The sequence below is a fragment of the Euprymna scolopes genome, chromosome 36 (assembly GCF_053919585.1).
Source record: "Euprymna scolopes isolate OS-2025 chromosome 36, ASM5391958v1, whole genome shotgun sequence".
NCBI classification, from domain to species: Eukaryota; Metazoa; Mollusca; class Cephalopoda; order Sepiida; family Sepiolidae; genus Euprymna; species Euprymna scolopes.
The window spans coordinates 5,943,860-5,965,342 of NC_136517.1; the positions used below are offsets into that span (position 1 = coordinate 5,943,860).

Consider the following 21,483-nt stretch of genomic DNA (forward strand, 5'->3'; position numbering starts at 1 on the left):
AGAAGGTGGAGCTCTCCAAATGAATAGCAATTGTTTGACATGAAGGGTTTCCAACATTGATCAAAGCTGACTGCCTTCAAGATGTCTCAGAAATGTATGTCCAAGAAAGGCTTGGGAGGGGGGGGGTTCCCTCTCGAGAGAGTCCCCTCTCACCCCAGCCTTTCTTGGACATACAAAAACGCGCACGCCACTTTTGCCTTTTATATAGAGATTATATTCGACCCATTATTTAGTAATGAGTTAAAAAGTTAAAAATGAGCATCGAAACCAAAACGTTTAGATTATTATTTACTTTTTCCTTTGACGTTAATGCTTGAGCTATGAAGACATGTTTGCTGCAAGGTTAAAAATTAAAACATGAACAAATAGCTATTTCGTTACGTATGCATATTCGTAATGCCGTAATTCAACCTTCACCTAGCAAATTCCAATTTTTAATTTTCACACTTTTGCACAGATTTTCCCCGGCTAAAACCCAAATATAAAGTTTCGCATAGGTTCAAATACCCTATATATTAAGTTTCATGTTTATAGACCAAAAACTGATAGGAGTTTGGTAGGCAAAATTTTTTAAACAAATATATATACACATACATAAATATATATAGAAAGAAGTTTGTGTTCATTATAACCTTTTTTATGCAACTATTACGCAAGTATAAATCATGTAGAATATCTGCATGAATATAATTAAACATAATAGTTAACTGAAGATGATCATCCCATAAGAAAATTAAACAAAACTAATAGGGAATTAATTAAAATGAATGTTTAAAAGAATATGCAAATTAGCTAGAACTTTTGCAGATGAATGTAGTTCTACGACTCATATATAACAGAGTTGTATTTTCTTTTTAAATAGAAAAAAAGGGTTTTTAATATATCTATACAAAAAAAAATGTATAGGAGTATATATACATAAATATTTCACATATCCACAAAAAATATTATTTGGGTAAATATTTTATGTGTCTGTTTTCAGTATTTATTACCACAATGCTCAACGTAAGCAGAACTAGGTAGCAAGTTATGAAAATATAGGACAGCACACAACTTTCCGGGGTTCATACATATAGGAAATCATCAGACTATATGATGGCTTATACAATAGAATCCGTGTAGCTTCATTTTCGTATATTTTCATTAGAGACATATGAGGTCTTATTTTAAAAATATAGAGTTCAAATGGAGGAGAAATAAAAAGTAGATAATTATATATGAAGTTGGAAAAACATTGGCAAACCGATCTTTCATGGCCAGTTCAAATCGTAAAATCTCTCGACGTAATATTTTTTAATTCCATAAATTGGATTTTACTCCCTTTCTCTGAGGAGAAAAGCCTATCTTTGAAACTCCATGGAATAAGGAACCTTTCATCTTTATTTTGTATTCCTTATTTTGAATAAAATATTGTAAATCCACTACAATATTTTAACTGTTTCTACTTTTAATAATTTGACATATTTTAATATTTCAAACCATAGACTACTAAAAATCAATGCAAACTTTCTGGACAACCTAATATTCATTATAATAGCACGGTAAAACAATTATATATTGTGGTGTTCATATGACCCCCCCCCCCCACTTAAAAAAATAACTGAATTCAGTGTATTCATTTTTTGCAGGCGATTATCCTTATGTTTTGGTCAACTCATCCTCTGGCCTTCTTCAAGTGGTTAACCGCGATAGGATAGGACTGCTGAGTATCGTGACTGTATCTGCAGTAATTACTGCCTTCCATAGTTGTTGTTCTCACCATGTTTTTGGCCAACTGATCCTTTGGCCTGCTTTGGGTAGAATTTAAACCGCCATCTTCAGACAATGCACATCTGGAACTATAGAGACTCAACGCTTCTACCCATTGCGCTACAAGTCTCAAAGAATGATCAAGGTTGGATTTTATGGTCTTATAAATCTGATTTTGTGTTCTTATCTGGTCTTCCACTGTCGGGTTCATACTGAATGGTATTAACCACATGAAGAAGGCCAGAGCATGAGTTGGTTGAAACGTGGTGAAACACACAACTATAAAGAAGAGGTTAACAGTCCGCAAAAAAAATAAATACACAAATTATGAAGCCTCATCTCAAAGGATTCCGAAAAATAAAAAAAATGAAAATAAAAATTGGTTAAAAATATCAAACTAATATTCTAGCCATTTGATATAGATTTAAACATAGATGTAAATTTGTCTATATCAACACACACACACACATATATATATATATATATATATATATATATATATATATATATATATATAAGAGCAAGAAAATTAAAACTAAGTTGAACTTTACAATCAAAATTTATTGTTCGACTGAATACTCCAAAAAACTTATTCCGCAGAGTTTCAAACAATGCTATTCTTATTATTCTTCTCATCAGAGGACATAAAGAAATCAACAAATTATATTTGTATCAATGTTAGAATTTGCTAGTTAAGGCATTAAGTGTAACCGCAATTTATTGTAGTTATAAATTGCCAAATAAAAAAATGAAAAAATATTGGATATGTAAAAAACTAATATAAAAACAAACCGCACATAATATTTCAGCTTGAATGAAACTCCTCTCGAGTTGATCCAAAATGCAAAATAGTTCTTTAGATAAAATGTATTCCAAAATAAGTCCAGCGTGGTGATGTATATAATCCGATTGAAAAGTTTTCAAAAATCCGATTGGAAAGTTTACAAAACAGCTGAAATAATGAAAATATATATATATATATTATATATAAATCTTCATAGGATCAACCAAGAGAGAGAGATTAGTAAGTTTTATTATTTGAACTACTGTTCTCATCTTAGATGTCATTCTCACAATGGAAACAGCACAACGGATATAAGTGCTATATAATAATTAGTTCTAAATGACAGCCTTCTGGAAGTTGAAAGTTCAATCTTCAGCATGGGTAACACTAAAAATATAATTATAAATTACTTACGACTTCTACCTGGTCATGGCTGACAGAACAAAGCAAGCTATCACCATGGACACCATGGATTAAATAAAAGGATTCCATTTGAATTTCCATATTTTTTATGGAGTTTAACAAGATGCACCTAAAAAAGATTGGAGGTTACATCCATCAAAACATTCTAAGAATATCAACATAGATGAGATTAGTAGTCCGAATAATCCAAATCCTACAGGTTATTGATCCTTATCTAAAAGATTTTTTAGATAATAGATCTTAGGATGAAAATTTTGGGTGTTAATTTTTAAAATCTCCGCCATTCTGGATCGCTTCTCAAACACAGAAAGTGTCTTCTCCCACATATTTGTCACTTCTGCCGACTCGTAGCATAAACTTTCGTTCTCACACTCCAGTTATGGTGACCTTTTGTTGACTTCTCTTTCATTACATAATTTAACCATATGTGCACTAGTTAACCTACTCACTTCAAATATTGAACAGAATGTTAACAGTATTTGATATTGCAAATTTAACAATCACAAATATTCTTCGCAAATGAAGGTTAAGTAGTTAAGTATAAAAAAAATGTTGCTATCATTATTTTATATATACATATATATACACATATATATATATACATATATACATACATATATATATATATATATATATATATATATATGATGATGATTGCAACGTCTTGTCAGACGAGTGCCACTCTCTCAGACATTTAAAATCCATGAGCCCAAATACCTGAGGGAGTATCTATACAAAGATGATGTTACAGAGTCTTAGCTTTGTATGACAGCTAAGTCTCTCTCTCTCAGTTCAAAATGTTGAGATCCAGCAACAAGCAAGAGCAAGATAGCCAGCAACAAATTAAACTGCAGACCAGCTTAATGCGGGTACTGGTCTCCCGCTTTATGGTTTTTTAAATCAGAGATTTGCTTCTCCTAGAAAAGTTGCCTTCACCACGGCTTACATACATACACACACACACTCATACATATATATATAAGCCGACCCATCATGCAAGTAAATGTGTTTGCCTCTTTCTTTTGTCATTCAAGCAAGAAGAACGTCTCTAATGATACCATTTTCAGGATTTAGGGGAAGGGTGAAAGCAAATAGCAAGTTAGATACTCCTTCCACATCTGAAATTTCTTTTTAGGAAAGTAGAAAGTGGAGCTTAAATTTACTTTTGACAACCTTGTAACTCTCGCTCCCCTTATTTTGTCCTTTAGTTCTCACATTCCATGAGCGAGGTTTTTGACAAACAGGGAAGAATTGTTGGTTTTTGGGTTGGAATCTATTCCATGTGATATTTATCATTAGTTTTTGATTACATCAAGTAGCCTCATGCCTGGTCTGCAGTGATTTCCATTTAAAGAAAAAAAAGATTTTAGAAAGAATTTGTCTTCTCTATTTTCACAAGTTGATTTCTTTTGATACCAATGGACACATTTTTTCTTTTAACTTTCCAGCTTGAGAAGTTTATTTTCATTCTTTTTTTTAATTTAAAAATGAATTTTTAAGACATTATTTATTACTATTCTGTTATCAGGTGCTTTTTGTTCCATTTTTGATTTTTGAGCGATTATTGAGACTCAAAAATGACAACTTCATTTCAACCATCTTCTTGTATTCTAATGTAACCACTCACAAGTACCGGTGTTTCAAGCTTAAAAAATCGCATCAAAATAAGTTCAAACACCAAAAACTTCATTAAGTAGAAGAATAACTTATCTTACATTTGGTAACATCCGTTGTATTTGTTGTATATATATATCTATATATCTATAAAAGTGAACGTGTCTGTCTGTCTGTCTGTCTGTCTGTGTACATTTCCCTACGCAATAACTCTGTCAATTTTTAGTCTATAGACTCGAAATTTGAAATACTGGGTACTGAGATTTGGGAAAATCAATGTGACGGGTGTCAGCCAGAAATTTGGCTGTTAAGGGGTCAAATTTCAACGATTTGACCTTTAAGAACTCTACCAAACTCCTCCGATAATTTTGGGTCTACACACTTGAAATTTTAGATATAGGTTCCTTGAACCTGGATCTAACTTAATAAAGTGATTTGAGCCCGAAACTATAAATTTTAAGGGGTCATAATAGGGGTCAAATTTAAAAAAAAATTGACTTTTTTTTTTTTTTTTACACAGTGATCACCACTTATCAAGGCCCGGAAGCCACTCAGGGATAAGGGTTATTGCAAGTACATTACCTTAGTGTGGAGCTTTGATGAAGTGTTTACTTAAGGGGGCGGTTCATTAGGAATTTGTTAACATTAGACTTGAAGACATCCAAGTTGTAGTCCGGAGGGAAGCAGGCAGACGGAACAGAGTTCCACAGGCGTGCAATTCTAAGAAAGCAGCTTTGTTCATGGAATCCACATTTTGATTTAGGCACAGATATAGAGTGGGGGAAATTTTTCACAGTGGATTCAGCTAGACGGGTGTTTTTCGTGAAAGATTGGCGAGGGGGAACCAGGGATTGGAGTTCAGACGAGCACCTGCCATGAAAATAACGATAAAACAAGGATAGGCTCGCAACGTCTCTTCTGTGAGAGAGGGGTTGCAGGGTAGAGAAACGGGCATCCCCCACTAAGCCACGAAGTCTATTTTGTACTCTGTCAAGGCATGATAGGCTGTTTTTGGCAGCTCCTGCCCAGATATGGCAACAGTATTCCATCCTTGGACATACTTGGCTTTTATATAGATAGAGAATTGCATCAGTAGTGAGATATCTTCTGGAGCGGTAGAAGGATCCCACCATCTTTCCAGCGACCTTGGCAACAGACTTGATGTACGTGTTCCATTTCAGATCAGGAGTAAAGGTCAAACCCAGAAGCTTGTCAAAACACGGGGCCTCACCCAGACGAGAGCCATCCATCACAATTGATGCCAGATGGGGATCAGAGCGTTGATGATGTAAGGATAGGAGTTTGGTTTTGGATGCATTAAAGGTAACTAGCCACATCTTCCCCCACTGAACCACGCGCTCGAGATCAGAGGAAAGAGAATCAGAGAGAACTTTGTCATTTACAGCCTTTGATGTGTTGCTGTAGATGGTCGTGTCATCAGCATAGATGTCAACGAATGATTTATGTGTTTAGGGAGGTCATTGATGTAGATCAGGAAGAGAGTTGGGCCCAGGATTGACCCCTGAGGGACCCCAGCATTTATATTGCAGGCCTCCGATTTTTGTCCATCTACCACTACTCTTATAAGCCTATCGGAGAGAAATGATTTAATGATTGAGAAAACATTTCCAGTTATACTGTAGCTGGAAATCTTGTGAAGTAGACCCTTATGCCATACCTTGTCAAAGGCCTTTGATATGTCAAGAGCAATTGCCCTAGAAAGGAAGCCTTTGTCAAGAGATTCACTAATCCTGTGGGATATAACCGTCAGCACATCTGCGGTAGATCTTGCAGAGCGGAAACCATATTGTGTGTCACTAAGAAGGTTATTCCTGCTGAGGTGGTTGACTATTTCTCTATTTAATATTGATTCCAGCAACTTACTCATAACACAGAGGAGACTTATTGGTCTGTATTGAGAGGGAGATGACTTATCACCTGAATTCTTAAATACAGGGCAAACTGATGAGGTCTTCCAGGGGGTCGGAAAGCACTTCTCCTTAAGGCAGCGCTTAAACAGTTTCGTAAGTATGGGAGCAAGTTCTGGTTGAAGCTTTTTTAACACTATAATTGGGATGCCATCAGGGCCAGTTGCTTTACTGGAATCTAGGTTTTTTATTAGCTTGGCGACCTCATGCACGGATATTTGTATGTTACCTAGCTTGGTCTGTGTTATAGGAGGAAATATGGGGAGTTGATGGCCTTCGTCGCATAGGGTAGAATTAGCTGCAAAGTTCTTTGCAAATAGTTTGGCCTTGTCTGACGCTGACGAGATGACCTCTGGTCCATTGATAATGGTTGGGATAGAATGCACACTTCTGTTCAGGATCCTATTTGTTATTTGCCAAAACTGGTGAGAACCAAGCCGCTGATCAGCTACCTTGGATTTAACAGACTGGGCATATAGCTCTCTTGCATTTTTTATTACTCTTTTACAGTGGTTGCTGGCAGTCCTGAAAGCAGCTTTAGTCTCAGTGCATCTATTACGTTGGTAGCTATGGAAAAAGTGATTTCTGTGCGCGATAGCAGCAGCACATTCTGGGGAGAACCATGGCTGGCTTTTAGGTTTTTGTTGGAATTTTTTAGATGGTATGAATTGGTCAATGCCTACAATTAACCATTCGGTCAGATCTGATACTATAGAGGACACTTCCTTTTTAAACATGGAGTGCAGAGGTAAATCAGATATGAATGTACGGAAGCTATCCCAGTCAGCCATAGAGTATCGGTATACAGTACGGTGGAGGGGTACGTCTGGGGGCTTCTTACATTTCGTTTTTATCTTAACTGATACGACGGAGTGGTCGGAGGATCCTAGAGGAGAATGAACGGTACATGAACATAGCTCAGGGGAAGTTGAGAGAAAAAGGTCTAAGAGGCTTGCATATTGATTGGGTGTATCGGGCACACGGGTGGGTTCGCGAACTATCTGAGTGAGGTCATAAGCAATGGCAAAATCATGACAAAACCTCCCCTCATCATCTGTCTTATTTGAATGGGTCAGCCATTCCACGTTATGGACGTTGAAGTCACCACAGATGTGGATGTTAGCCGAGGGATGTGAAGACAGTATGTGGTCTATTTTCTCAGATATGCTCTTAAAGATAGTAACTCCGCTATTGTGGGGCCTATAGAGGGCAAATATAAATGCAGTGGTGTTAGCAAGTGCAACCCTGAAGCACATATAGGGTAAATTAGGATCTTCTCTAGAGATATCCCTGCCACATGGGAAGCCATCCTTAATGTAGGCACATATTCCATGCCCATGGCGATCTTGGGTGTCAGATTTAGCTGTTAAATTGGAGTATCCATTAATTATGAACTCATCTAGGAAAGTGGTCGGCCCTATTCCAGTTTCACTTAGAAATAATATGTCCGGTTTCGTCTCCTGTAATTGGGTTTCAACCTCTGGAAGGTTGGAACGTAGACCCCTGATATTGGAGAAGGAGACCTGGTAGTAGGGGTCTACGCTGGAAGATGGGGTTCTAGGTTTAATCGAGTTTTTATTCTGGAGATATTTCATGTTGAGGTTTTGGGATTTATGGAATAGGTCGGCATACTTGGTTAGAGCAGAACAGAGAGGGAAAGTAAGAGAGAAAAAGACAGGAAAAATTTTTTATTTGTAGCACACGAAAAGGTAAAGCCGTAACAATTACCCACTAGTATGGCATCGAGAGGCCCCACCAGAGACTACTGCATGGTCCAGATCCACTCACCAAATGGCAATACAGCAGTCCCAGTACTTTGCGCCTACTGATAGGACAGCCTCCTTAGTGGTTAATCCAAGGTTCGGGTCCCTGACTATCAGGCGGATAACGTCAGCCCAGACAAAACGTTTACCTCCAGCACCCTTACTAGTGACATGGCCACAAGGACAGACAGAGACAGAAGAATTTCCGACATCTCAGACTACTGGTCACAAAGTAGTACCGACCTTTAAGCAGCTTTTTCTTCACCCTTTGTCAGAAAAATCACTCATTGAATGAGGACTGAATGACAAAATAGGAGAAGCGAGAGTTACTGGAGCTGCCGATAACACATCCACTGTATTATCTACTCTCTCTGCGGTCTATACCAAATTACTCACACAATTTCTGGTCTAAACGTTTGAAATTTTACATAAAGTGTATTCAGAGATAGGGCAAGCTTTTTATCAGTTTGGGTCGAAAATTTTTAGTTACCAATATATAAATGTATGTATGTATGTCTGTTTGCATGTCTGCCTTAAACTTTCAATAGAGGCGTCGGATTTTTTCAAGATCAGTATCGTTTTAAAGTTCGATATTTCATACGACAAATATCGAAAAATTGACTAAAAACATTAATATCTTCCCCTTCAACTAGGCACTTTTCTACAGGGGGGGGTCACTTTTTCCGCCGATAGTTATATCTCCTTTATATTATCTAGCCTTAATTTTTAAAAATGTCGCTTCCGGTTTGGCGGTGGTCGTAATAGCATGAACGTTAGGTTTTACTCCGTTCTTTTCCTCCTTTGCGGTACGGGTTCGAGCCTGCCTTCCTACTACCACTTTTTTTTTTTTTGCTCAGCATACACATCCAAACACCCGGGCAACGCCGGGCGCCCATGCTAGTATATATATATATATTTATATAATCATTTTTTTAGTTTGTTGTCTATAGCAATAAATGCCGTTGTGTGTCTATAGAAGTGTACTGCACAGTTTGATGATAGTGTGGGAGCTGTACACATAATTATTCGTAACGAACTGAAGATGCGGAAAGGGGGGGGCTTGTTAACTATTTTGTACTGTCATTTAAAACTTAAAAAAAGATTTCCCCACAAAAAAAAAAATAAATTAAGTTAATACACTTACAGATTCTGAATAAAAATATTAAGTCCATTCTTAACATGGAGAAGGTGTAATTAACACCTAAGTCAACTTTTCAAAACATTGCTCTCTACTTGTAAACAAGGGAAAAATCGTTTATAAAACGAAAAAGTGGTCAAAAAGCAAACATTTGACAAATAAACGTTACTAAAGGCAAGATGAGTGTTATATTTCCGTTAAAGTAAACGTTTCTATGGCATGTGATTTTGCACATGTTCCGTTTCCTTTTTAAAAGGGCTGATTTTTTCTTCTTCTTCATTTCATTACTAACAGTTCTTGCGTTTACTGCTGCTATCTGCTCTTTACTATTTGCTCTTACGTTTATTATTGGCTGTGAAATTAGTTCGGTAAAGCCTAGTAAAGAGGTTTTGCTCTGTCTTCCGTTCTATGATAAAACACCACAATTTACCAAGAAGATAATTCGCCTGGATAAATTTGATGTTTCCTCGGTAGATCCTCAGGCCAGCAAGCTTTGGAAATTATGGTTCTGCAACTTTAATTACTACTTATCAACTATTGCTTCGTTAAACCCTGATAAGCTAGAAGTTCTCTATTTAAACATCGGTCCCTCTTTTGCTGATGTTATCGAAGGTTGCTCTGGTTTTGAACATGCCGTGGAATTATTGAAAGGCGTTTATGACAAGTCTCCAAACGTTATTCACGCTAGACATCTGCTTTCCACGCGTTTGCAACAAGAAAGCAAGTCAGTTGACTAATACCTGAATCGACTTGCCACTGACTGTTGTTTTAAAGACGTAACGGCCACAATTTACAATGATGCATTCATTTGTGGTCTCCGGTCCTCATTGATACGTGCTAGGCTCCTTGAAACAGACACTCTAACTCTCACAGAAGCTACTCAATGTGCTAGGGCTTTAGAACAAGCTCACTTTCGCGCGGAATCGTATGCCTCCCAGATTGGAGCAGTTGCTGTTACTTCTACTATGGCAACTAAAAATGTGTTGACCGATTTTGCCGAGGAGGCCACTTGTATTTAAAAAAATCTGTTCCAACTGATTCTCGAATGAAGTTTGACTCTGTACAGTTCTCTGCTGTCCTTCCTGTTTGTGGCAAGTGCTACAACTGTGGAGGGTGACGTCACCTTAAGGATGACTGCCGCCTTTGCCCTGCCCGCGATAAGGTATGTCGAAGCTGTGGTAAACTCGGCCATTTTTTTAAAGTTTGCCGTTCTACTCTAACGACACCTTCACATGCTTCTTCTGCTATCATAGGGGCCCACGCTAAAGGTGGTGATAGTTGCCCTCCTATAACTGAAACTGTGGAGTTAAAAGGAAAAAGTTAACTGCCCTTATAGACACCGGCAGATCTGATAATTTTACAGTGCCCGCATCGTCAAAACAATGAGACTCCCCACGAACGATTGTTCAAATTTGAAAGGCGCTCTTCTACTGGTACTGCCTTACCTGTTTGGCTCTGTGAACCTGGGGAGGTACTATTGAAACGGTTTGGCAACAGGAGCAAGTATGACCCGATCGTCGAGGTAGTGGAACTCCTTGAGGCCAACCCTACGCATGCGAGAATACGGCATAATGATGGCCGGGAGGATTCAGTGGCGCTAAGACATTTGGCTTGTTTTCCGCGCTCTGATGGACCTCAGGGTCCTGCTGAGAATACTCGACCCGACCTTGCAAATGCAGACCCGGCTCATTTGATTGAAACAAGTCCAGTTGACAATACACCTAATGCAGAAAATATAGAGAATTTGCAGAGACCTGCCAGTCCTTTGAATACTGAACTGCTTCCATGCCAGTCTAGCTGAATCCGTAAACGAGTCCAGCGACTGAACTTATAAATAAAACACATCGCCACTTTCAAAGATAACTCTGTACTTTGAAAAAAAAAAAAAAAAAAAATCTACACCTTGCAATCTCTCTTACTAGTGGGGGGGGGGAGATTGTTATATTTCCGTTAAAGTAAAAGTTTTTATGGCACGTGATTTTGCCCACGTTCCTTTTCCTTTTTAAAAGGGCGGAGTTTTCTTCTTCAACATTTCGTTACTAACAGTTCTTGCGTTTACTGCTGCTACCTGCTCTTTACTATTTGCTCTTACGTTTATTATTGGCTGTGAAATTAGTTCGGTAAAGCCTAGTAAAGAGGTTTTGCTCTGTCTTCCGTTCTATGATAAAACACCACAATACATTCTTGTACCTACCTGGATAATTTTTTTGTTTCAACTTATTTTAAAACGTTTTATTTACTTCGAAAAAAAAAAAAAATAATGTCGAGCGCTTAAGTTAGAACGAAAAGCAAAAATGGCCGACATAACACAGTCATCTGTGAAGTCTCCATAATTGCTTAAAAATCGAAATTTAAACAAAATACTGACAGAAACCCAACCATAAACATCAAATGTCACAGTGACATTTATGAGGTGGATTTCTGTTAGTGTTATCTGCGAAGTTCTTTGGAAAAAAAATAAGTTGGTTTTATTTGTACCGAAGTTTCTTAAAAGCAAACATAAGCATTAAAACAGAAATAAAATAGATATACCTTTGTGGATTTTCCATTGAGGGACCACATCGTCGCGTAATACCACTTGAGGTGGACTGGATTTGGAACTGGAGGAAGATCCGATGCTATCGGGACTCTCACTTCCAGAACTGGGGGATTTTTTACTGTCGGGGGTCGTCGACGATTCCACCTTTAAAGTAGACATTTCTCTGATTTCTTTCTTTTTGGCGTAGAAGACCTTGAGTGACGGCTGCCAGGTGCGAAATGCCCTCGCCGGGTTGATGGTCACAACACTATTATTCAAATTATAGAATTGGGGAAATAGACTGGCTCTATCAAAATGACTTTTGCTCGGACTTATTATTCCCGTTGGCAGAACAACTTTTCTCTGATTGTTTTTATTAGCACTCTTATTATTGTGATCACCACGACGACCACTATAAGAACAAGCCGGTTGTTTTGCTATGTTGACCTTCCTGCTTGTGACCAACTTGCAAGTATTTGTGGAAAGTCCGTGGGCATTGGAGGCACTGCCCACTCTGATACCGGGCAAAAAAACGGGTGACAAAGTTGTCAAATATAATTTGGAGACAAAATTTGGTCGTCCTAGACAAAGGTATGACAAAGACGAGACACGACGCAATCTTAGCGCCATCCTTGAGTTCTCTCCCCTTTGTACCCGGTTTTTTCGTTTTTTTTCCCTCCTTGATTTTTGGGCCACTATTAATAGAATTACAATATGACCATTTCTCTTGTACATGTGCATTTCTCGCCTCTACGTAACTTACACATTTCTTTATTTAGTTGTTGTCCAGAATTCAACATAAAAAATACAAAAAAACAAAACAAAAAAAAACAAATTTTTTTTATGAAGTACGTACCAATAATCACGGAACAAAAATAGCATATTCCCAAAAGCGCATAAATTGATCCAGAAGTTTTTTTGCCACTTGTGAATTTTACTTTTTTTTTGTTTTCACTTTTGAAAAATTTCACTCGGAATAGGGGAAGACAATCCAAGAAATTCATACAAAAGTTTAAATTTTGTAAAACAAACAACAACAATAATAATAATAAACAATGCTTCCCCACGGGACAGAGTTAGACACCAGGGTCGTTTTTTAACGTGGAGAAAAGGTACAAAAATAAAAATTGTCTCAGTCGTGAAGGATTTCTCCTCCACTGAAAGAGAACGAGAAATGGAAGTGCTGCATCTGAAGAACAGATACTAAACGTCGCACACTTTCTAAGAATGACTGTCACGTGATCTGGTACATAATACAATGCTTACGGTTAAGCGATAGACTATTATTACGAGGATTATTTTAAAACGAGTGCATTTTAAATCTAATGATTAAAGACACTTAGAAAAATAAAACAGTACTACAGTATTTCTCAGACAAAAAAAAAAAAAAATCCCTTTTAATTGCATGTGTTCAAATATAAAATAATTCTTTATCTTTTGGGGGAAAAATGCAATCACTTTTGGGCCCATTTTATAAATTCCTAAGCAATTTCTGTCTTGATGCCCATCTTGGTCAAATAGTCTGTAACAAAGAGTTGTAGACTGGTGCATTGTCCAGGTGCAAATGCCACTGACTTGATTTGAAGTGTGCTGGTCTCTTCTGACTGAATCTCTTCCTGAACTCCTTTAAAACCTTGTTCGAACATGTTTTTCTCCTCATACACACACCCACATGTACGCACACACATACGCACAGACACGTACATATACTCACGTTCACGTATATACACTCACATTCACGCGCACACACACACACACACACACACGCTAACGTACACACATATATGCACACTTACGCACGCAAGTACGCACACATGCGAAACGTCACTTCCTTTAAAGTGAAAGCCAGACATGCGCAGTCAGAACACTAACTCCAGTATAAAAGTCAGCAAAACCTGTTAGCTTTCCTTTTTCGTCTGGACCAGCATTTGAGCTGTTGAGTCGACGAACCGACCATACATTCTAATGTCACTTTCCCTGCTACTCTAATGTGGGGCAAGCACACTTTATATGCTTTCTCTCTCCATGAACTGGATTGACTTTTCTCACTTTATCTCCCCTTCACTTTGGCCCATCGACAAAGACATGTGCGCGACGTTCTACTAAGCTTAACCCTTTCTTTCTACAGGCCGGCTTGCCACTTCGTGTTTCTCTATTGCATTCCCCTTTCCTTCCACGCGCGTAGTCGTCAACGGCTGAATGAACACGTGTACACCAAAGACTTTCATTTCTCAACAGAAAATAAATGACATGTTTATTTTATTCCAGCATTTGAGTTCATTTGTTTCCTTCATTCAATTTGTTTCATTATTTTTTCTTGTAGCGAGTTAGGGTATTTTATATCCTGGTCCGCAACATGAAATGGTGACCCCGTCCTGGTCCGCAACAACCTCAACACAGTATTCCTTGTTGATTGTCTGTCCAGTGGGAACCCAGTGCATGTAGATCATGCCCGTACTGTCAAAAAAAAAGGGAACATAATAAGTTCCTGGGTGGATTTGCTCTATCTGGTTTTCTTGGATCTGGGAGAGCCAGCACACTTCTCCTGGGAACTCTATCTCTTAGTCTCTGGTTGGTTGGTTGTTTTTTGCTTTACGGCATATCAACCTTTTTCAGGTTATTTAATGCCAAATCTAGTTATTTTGAGGAACGATTTTTAATGGAGTATATTTGTTTTTTAAGTCGGATTCTATTTAACCCATAGTTGGGGCCCTAACAGGTACTACCACTCCGGGTCAGAGTGGACCTGGGAGCAATGGCAATTAAAGGGTGGCTTCACACTCCCCAAGGCCTGCAAGGTGGGGCCTCACCATTGGATATAGTTTTAGGTCATATCCAGGACCCTTAGTCTCTGTCTGGGTCATAGCAGTAGATCCAGTTTTCATCGCAGGTCACCAGGGCATCAAGAACTGCGGGATCTGAATTGATCAGCTCAACTATCTCCCTACTATGATTACGTCTTTCGTTTTTGATCTACTCTGAGCACCCTTGCGACAAACTTTGCGCAAATCTTTCATATCTCCAGTTTCTCTTGAATAATTGTGTGCAAATTCCCCGCATTGACATCAAATTGTGTACTTATTGTCTTTATCTTTATTTTTTTAAGTCAGACATTTTCATATAATGACAACTTCCAATAATTTCAGAATTTTCTTTTCTTAGAGAAACTGTTCCTTAAAAAGTTCAGGCAGTTTTAATAATCGTAGGCTGAATGACAAAATATTGGTAACATGTCCTCCAAAAAGTGACATCATTTGGGAAATGCAAACCGTGACATCCAGATATATTAAACAAAGTAAGTTTTAATAGTTTTTCATGCAAAAGATGCCATACAAAGGTCGTTTTCATATTTCACAATTAATTACAAATTACAATGAAGTAAATTGATTTAAAATTAAAATTTGAGTTTTGAATAATAATTAGATAAGATTTATAACTTAAATATTGAATAATTATTTCACAAGAATTTTAATTTTAATTGGCTCTTGATATATATCTGAGGAGGATAGCTTCATGCAAGTATTTTATTTATTTATTTATTTTTAATAGTCTCATTTAGAGATTCATTCGTTTATTTAATACAAGTATAAAATTGTCTCTGAGATGGGTATATTTGCCGATGACACTACACTCTAAAACAGGAATGAGGGGAAAACAAATGAATGCATATCTAAGGAAATGACAGAAACACTAGAGGAAGACCTCCAATCTGTAGTGGAATGGGGACAAAAATGGATGTTCACATTCAATGCTGTCAAGACTAAGCTTGTTTCCTTCAATAATTACAAGAAACCTTCTCTACCACCAATATCTATGGTTAAAGTAAAGTATTTCATTCAAACTCCTAGGATTAACGTTCACAAGGAACATGAGTTGGAACAGATACATCGAGAGCATTGCCAAGGCTGCTGCAAAGAAAGTTGACTCTCTCTACCATGCTAGAAAATTACTTATGCCTGAAAGTATCCTGTACCTCTACAAGGCCACCATTCGCCCATGTATGGTGTATTGTTGTCACATTTGGACTGGTGCATCTGCTACTAGTCTCTCATTCTTGGTCAGGGCTCAAAAGAGAGTCGCCAACCTGATAGGTCATGAACTGTCATCTAAGCTTCAGCCTCTGTCCCATCGACGAAATGTTGCACCCCTCTCCCTGTTCTACAAGTATTTGTATGGTGGATATTCAGACAGACTACAAGCTCTTGTACCCCCTCGACGTAAATGCCTCCGACAACCCCAACAAGCAGCAAAATCCCACCCCTACACTGTAGAGATTGCTAGATGCAAGGAAGCCTTCTACTCTAATAGCTTCTTCTCCAGAACTGCTAGACTTTGGAACTCCCTTCCGGGTTCTTGCTTTCCCAACTGCACTGACATGCAGAAGTTCAAGTGTAATATGAACAGACATCTTGCTGCTCAACTCCATACATAGTATCCCTGTAACTTATGTTCCCGATAGTAGCCCCCTACATCAAAGTGGCACCGTGCCTTGTTTGGGGTGAAATTGTAATTAAAAAACTTAAAAATTTTTTAGTGTTTTAATGGTAAACGTTCCATCTAACGGAGGATTTACAACAACAAAACTGAAGAGCAGCAACAAATACGGATAAAAATTTTACAGAAGAAAACATATATATACTAGCAGACCAGCCAGCATTTTTAGGAAAGGTAATGGTTTTACCTGCCTATTAAAATTTTTAGGAAAGGTAATGGTTTTACCTGCCTATTAAAATTTTTAGGAAAGGTAATGGTTTTACCCGCCTATTAAAATTTTTAGGAAAGGTAATGGTTTTACCCGCCTATTAAAATTTTTAGGAAAGGTAATGGTTTTACCTGCCTATTAAAATTTTTAGGAAAGGTAATGGTTTTACCTGCCTATTAAAATTTTTAGGAAAGGTAATGGTTTTACCTGCCTATTAAAATTTTTAGGAAAGGTAATGGTTTTACCTGCCTATTAAAATTTTTAGGAAAGGTAATGGTTTTACCTGCCTATTAAAATTTTTAGGAAAGGTAATGGTTTTACCTGCCTATTAAAATTTTTAGGAAAGGTAATGGTTTTACCTGCCTATTAAAATTTTTAGGAAAGGTAATGGTTTTACCTGCCTATTAAAATAAATTTAAAGAACATAGCACAAAAGAACAACAAACTTCTTTTTAACAACAATTTGAAATATTTATTTGACAGAGTACAAAATAGACTTCGTGGCTTAGTGGAGATGCCCTTTTCTCTACCCTGTAATCTCTCTCCCACAGAAGAGACGTTGCGAGCCTATCCTTGTTTTATCGTTATTTCCATGGCAGGTGCTCGTCTGAACTCCAATCTCTGGTCACCCCTCGCCAATCTTTCACGAAAAACACCCGTCTAGCTGAATCCACTGTGAAAAATTTCCCCCACTCTATATCTGTGCCTAAATCAAAATGCGGATTCCATGAACAAAGCTTCTTTCTTAAAACTGCACGCCTGTGGAACTCTGTTCCGTCTGCCTGCTTCCCTCCGGACTACAACTTGGATGTCTTCAAGTCCAATGTTAACAAATTCCTAATGAACCGCCACCTTAAGTAAACACTTCATTAAATTTCCACACTAACGTAATGTACTTGCAATAACCCTTATCCCTGAGTGGCTTCCGGGCCTTGATAAGTGGTGATCACTGTGTAAAAAAAAAAGAAAAAAAATTTGAAATATTTATTAGAAGCAGGAACTGGCAGCTCGGACTGCAAAAAGGAAGGAGGAACAGAAAGTTCTTTTTGAGGTCGTCGTCGGTCAGTCAGTACTGTGTCTTCCCCAGCTAATAGCAGTTGTCTCCAGTGGAGGCCATCGATGCTATAGCAGAATGTCCAGTGGACAGGAGACAAGAGAGAGGTTTTTGCTTGGCTGAAGGTCCAGTCTGACTGAATGACATTCCCTCAAGTCCTTTTAGGGAGCAGATGAAGCAATGCGCTCTGTTAGCTGATAGGTCAGCTTGTGGCTGAAAAACTCAGAGGGGGGCATTGATTCACTACAGAAAATTTTTTGTAACTGCCATAATTGCCCGATTGTAAAATATGATATTAATGCAGATTTCATATTTATGGTTATATTATATTGGACCCAATATATAATAATGATTTAAAAAGTTTAAAAAAAAAAAAAAAAATATGACTCATGCACCAGCACCAAGAATCGAAATCAAAACATCCAGCTTGCAATTTACTTTTTCCTTTGACGTTAATGCCTGACCTATGAAGACATGTTTGTTGCACAGCTAAAATTTAAAACATGAACCAATAGCTATTACGTTACACATGTATATTCGTAATGCAGTCGTTTGACCGTCACCTGGCAAATTCCATTTTTTTAATTTTCACACTTTTGCACTGATTTTCCCTGGCTAAAACTCAAATATAAATATGGATTCGAATATATATTAATATTATATAATAAATTAATTAATATATTAAGTTTCACATCTGTAGACTATAAACTGACAAAGGAGTTTGGTAGGCAAAAGTTTTTAAACAAATATATATACGCATACATAAATGTATATAGAAAGAGGTTTGTGTTCACTATAACCTTTTTATGCAAATATTATGCAAGTATAAATCATGTAGAATATCTGCATGAATATAATTACACATAATAGTTAACTAAAGATGTTTATCTCATAAGAAAACCGAATAAAACTAATAGGGAATTAATTAAAATGACTGTTTAAAAGAATATGTAAATTAGTTAGATTTTTTGCAGATAAATGCAATTCCACGACCCATATATAACAAAGTTGTATTTTCTTTTGAAATAAATAGAAAAAAGGTTTTTAATATAAATATTAATACGAACAAAAAAAACAAACAAATTTATAGAAATGTGTATATATATATATATATATATATACATACTAAAAACGGGGGTAGCTCTATTTTGATAAGAGATTTTATTATATTTTTAAATAAATTTCCACTTTAAAGAACATTAGTAAAGAATATGAAATCGCTACTAGTTTTAAAAAATTTAACAATGTTTATAAAACACGTCAACTATTAAAATATATTTCTTTTCATGTATCTGGATAACGCATTTTGCATTTCCCAAGTAACGTCACTTTTTGACAGCCATATTATCAATGTTTCGATATTTAACCTACGATTATCAAGATAGACAAAAGTTTGCGTTAAAAAAAATCATTCACGTTTAAAAGATTGTCTCTCCTCTCCATCTATCATCTCCTTTCCTGATTTCTCAAATCTTTTACATTAACATGCGGCATGATTTTGATGCAGGAAACAAGCAGTGGTAAAAAGAATATCATTGCACTTGCTTCTCACACGTTCAGCCCCACTGAACAGAACTGGTCTACAACAGAACGCAAAGCATTTGCCGTGAAATGAGCAATCCAGAAAATCTTCAAGTCCAACATAAACAAATTCCTGACAAACCGCCCCCTTAAATAAGCCACTTTATCAAATCTCCAATACTAACGATTACTACGATACTATCTCATTGATTACTGTACACGCAATAACCCTTATCCCCGAGTGTCTTCCGGGCCTTGATAAGTGGTGACCTCCATGTAAAAAAAAAAAAAAAATTCCTTCGATTATTTCGTACACAACCGCCCTTTCGTAATATTTACACCCAAATTACTGACATATCTCGACCAAAGAAAATTCAATAATACAAAAATATGAAGATGGCAAAAGGAAATATCGTGTTACAGATTCGTCTTGGGATACGTGAAAGGTGAATCCAACGTATGGGCCGAGATGCTTAGCAGAAGTAGTGGACAAAAGAAACTAAAGATATCAAATGACCTTAGCCCAGCAGGAATTACATTTACATTAAATGGTTCCAACTTGTAGAAGACTAGGATATAAATACCTTAACTCGCCACAAGAAAAAATAATGAAACGAATTGAATGAAGGAAACAAAGAACTCAAATGCTGGAATAAAATAAACATGTCGTTTATTTTCTGTTGAGAAATGAAAGTCTTTGGTGTACATGTGTTCATTCAGCCGTTGACGACTATGTGCGTGGAAGGAAAGGGGAATGCAATAGAGAAATGCGAAATGGCAAGCCGGCCTGTAGAAAGAAAGGGTTAAGCTCAGTAGAGAGTCGCGCACATATCTGTTTTGATGGACCAAAGCCAAAGAGGTGATAGAGTGAGAAAGTCAATCCAGTTCATGGAGAGGGAAAGCGTATAAAATGTACGTACTGTTTGTTAGCTCGTGCCCCATACATAGTCGCTGGGGGCGCGACGCCCGTGGGCACCCCGAAAGGGGGGGGGCGAATGGTCCGACGACTGCTCACCTCGAGAGCTAAGTCGAAAAAGGAAGATGCTGCTTATTGCTCTTTCTTTTATAGGTGTTTCTGGTAGTCTTTTGCGCATGTGTGGATTTCCTTTGAAAGGGGAAGTGACGTTGTCCATGTGTGCGTACGTGTGCGTACGTTAGCGTGTGTGTGTGTGTGTATACACATGAATATGAGTGTATGTACGCGAACGTGAATATATGTACGTGTGTGGACGTGGGCGCGTATGTTTGTGTGCGCGTATGTTTGTGTGCGCGTATGTATATGACGTGGGCGTGTATATTTGTGTTTTGTATTGGGGTGGAGAGGGCTCCCGTAAGCCGTGGTGAAGGCAACCTTTCAAGGAGAAGCAAATCTCTGATTTAAAAAACCATAAAGCGGAAGACCATTACCTGCATTAAGCTGGTCTGCAGTTTAATTTGTTGCTGGCTATCTTGCTCTTGCTTGTTGCTGGATCTCAACATTTTGAACCGAGAGAGAGACTTAGCTGTCGTACAAAGCTAAGACTCTGTAACATCATATTTGTATAGATACTCCCTCAGGCATTTGGGCTCATGGATTTTAAATGTCTGAGGGAGTAGCACTCGTCTGACAAGACGTTGCAATCATCATGTATATGGCAAGTAATATAGCTTGAAATGTGAACGTGTGTTTTTGTGTGAGATTAGAAAAGGCTCGCGTAAACTTGAATATCATGGTGCTTTAGTCAAAAATGAAGACAACGAAAGGAAGACTCATTTTAGCATTTGTTTATTACAAACTTTATTTGTTATTTTCGTTAGTAGCTTTGGTAGAAGAGAGAAACGTATTAGTAATGTCATTTTTCTTAATTACTTTAAGGGCCTTTGGCGTCCAAATTGTTATGGTATTGTAGCAGAAACAAGTGGAACTTTTTTCTTTCACGAATCAATGCCCCTCCCCGGTGTTATTTGGCCACATACTGACCAATAAGGAGTACGGCGCATTGATCCTTTCTATCCCCTAAGGAATTCGGCCAGCATCCAGTTTGAAAAATAAGAACTCTTTCTTAACATATCACCCGGTACACATTCTCATTAATAAACCTTTTTGTTTTACATTTTATGAAGTTGTTGCGTTCGTCATTTCAGAAGTATTGAATTATTTATTTCCTTAGGTTGTGCCCTAAAAGCTTCTAAACCCTAAAGTATCTTTGAGATTATTTAACCTAATAAGTTAGGTCTTTCTTTCTTGACATAATATCATCTTTTCAGTCATCAAAGATTGTTGGATTTTGGCATCCGAATCACTTATTG

General features: G+C 37.4%; 1 protein-coding gene across 1 annotated transcript in view; it reads right to left on the reverse strand.

The window, feature by feature from the left end:
- LOC145260311 (ADP-ribose glycohydrolase MACROD2-like) overlaps positions 1-12,578 on the reverse strand; it is a 50,787-nt gene extending 38,209 nt beyond the window's left edge. Inside the window, exon 1 of the mRNA XM_080118198.1 lies at positions 11,932-12,578. Within this exon, the coding sequence (XP_079974324.1) occupies positions 11,932-12,547 (616 nt within the window). The 5' untranslated portion in view covers positions 12,548-12,578. The remainder of the gene's footprint in view (positions 1-11,931) is intronic.
- Between the last annotated feature and the right edge of the window lie 8,905 nt (positions 12,579-21,483).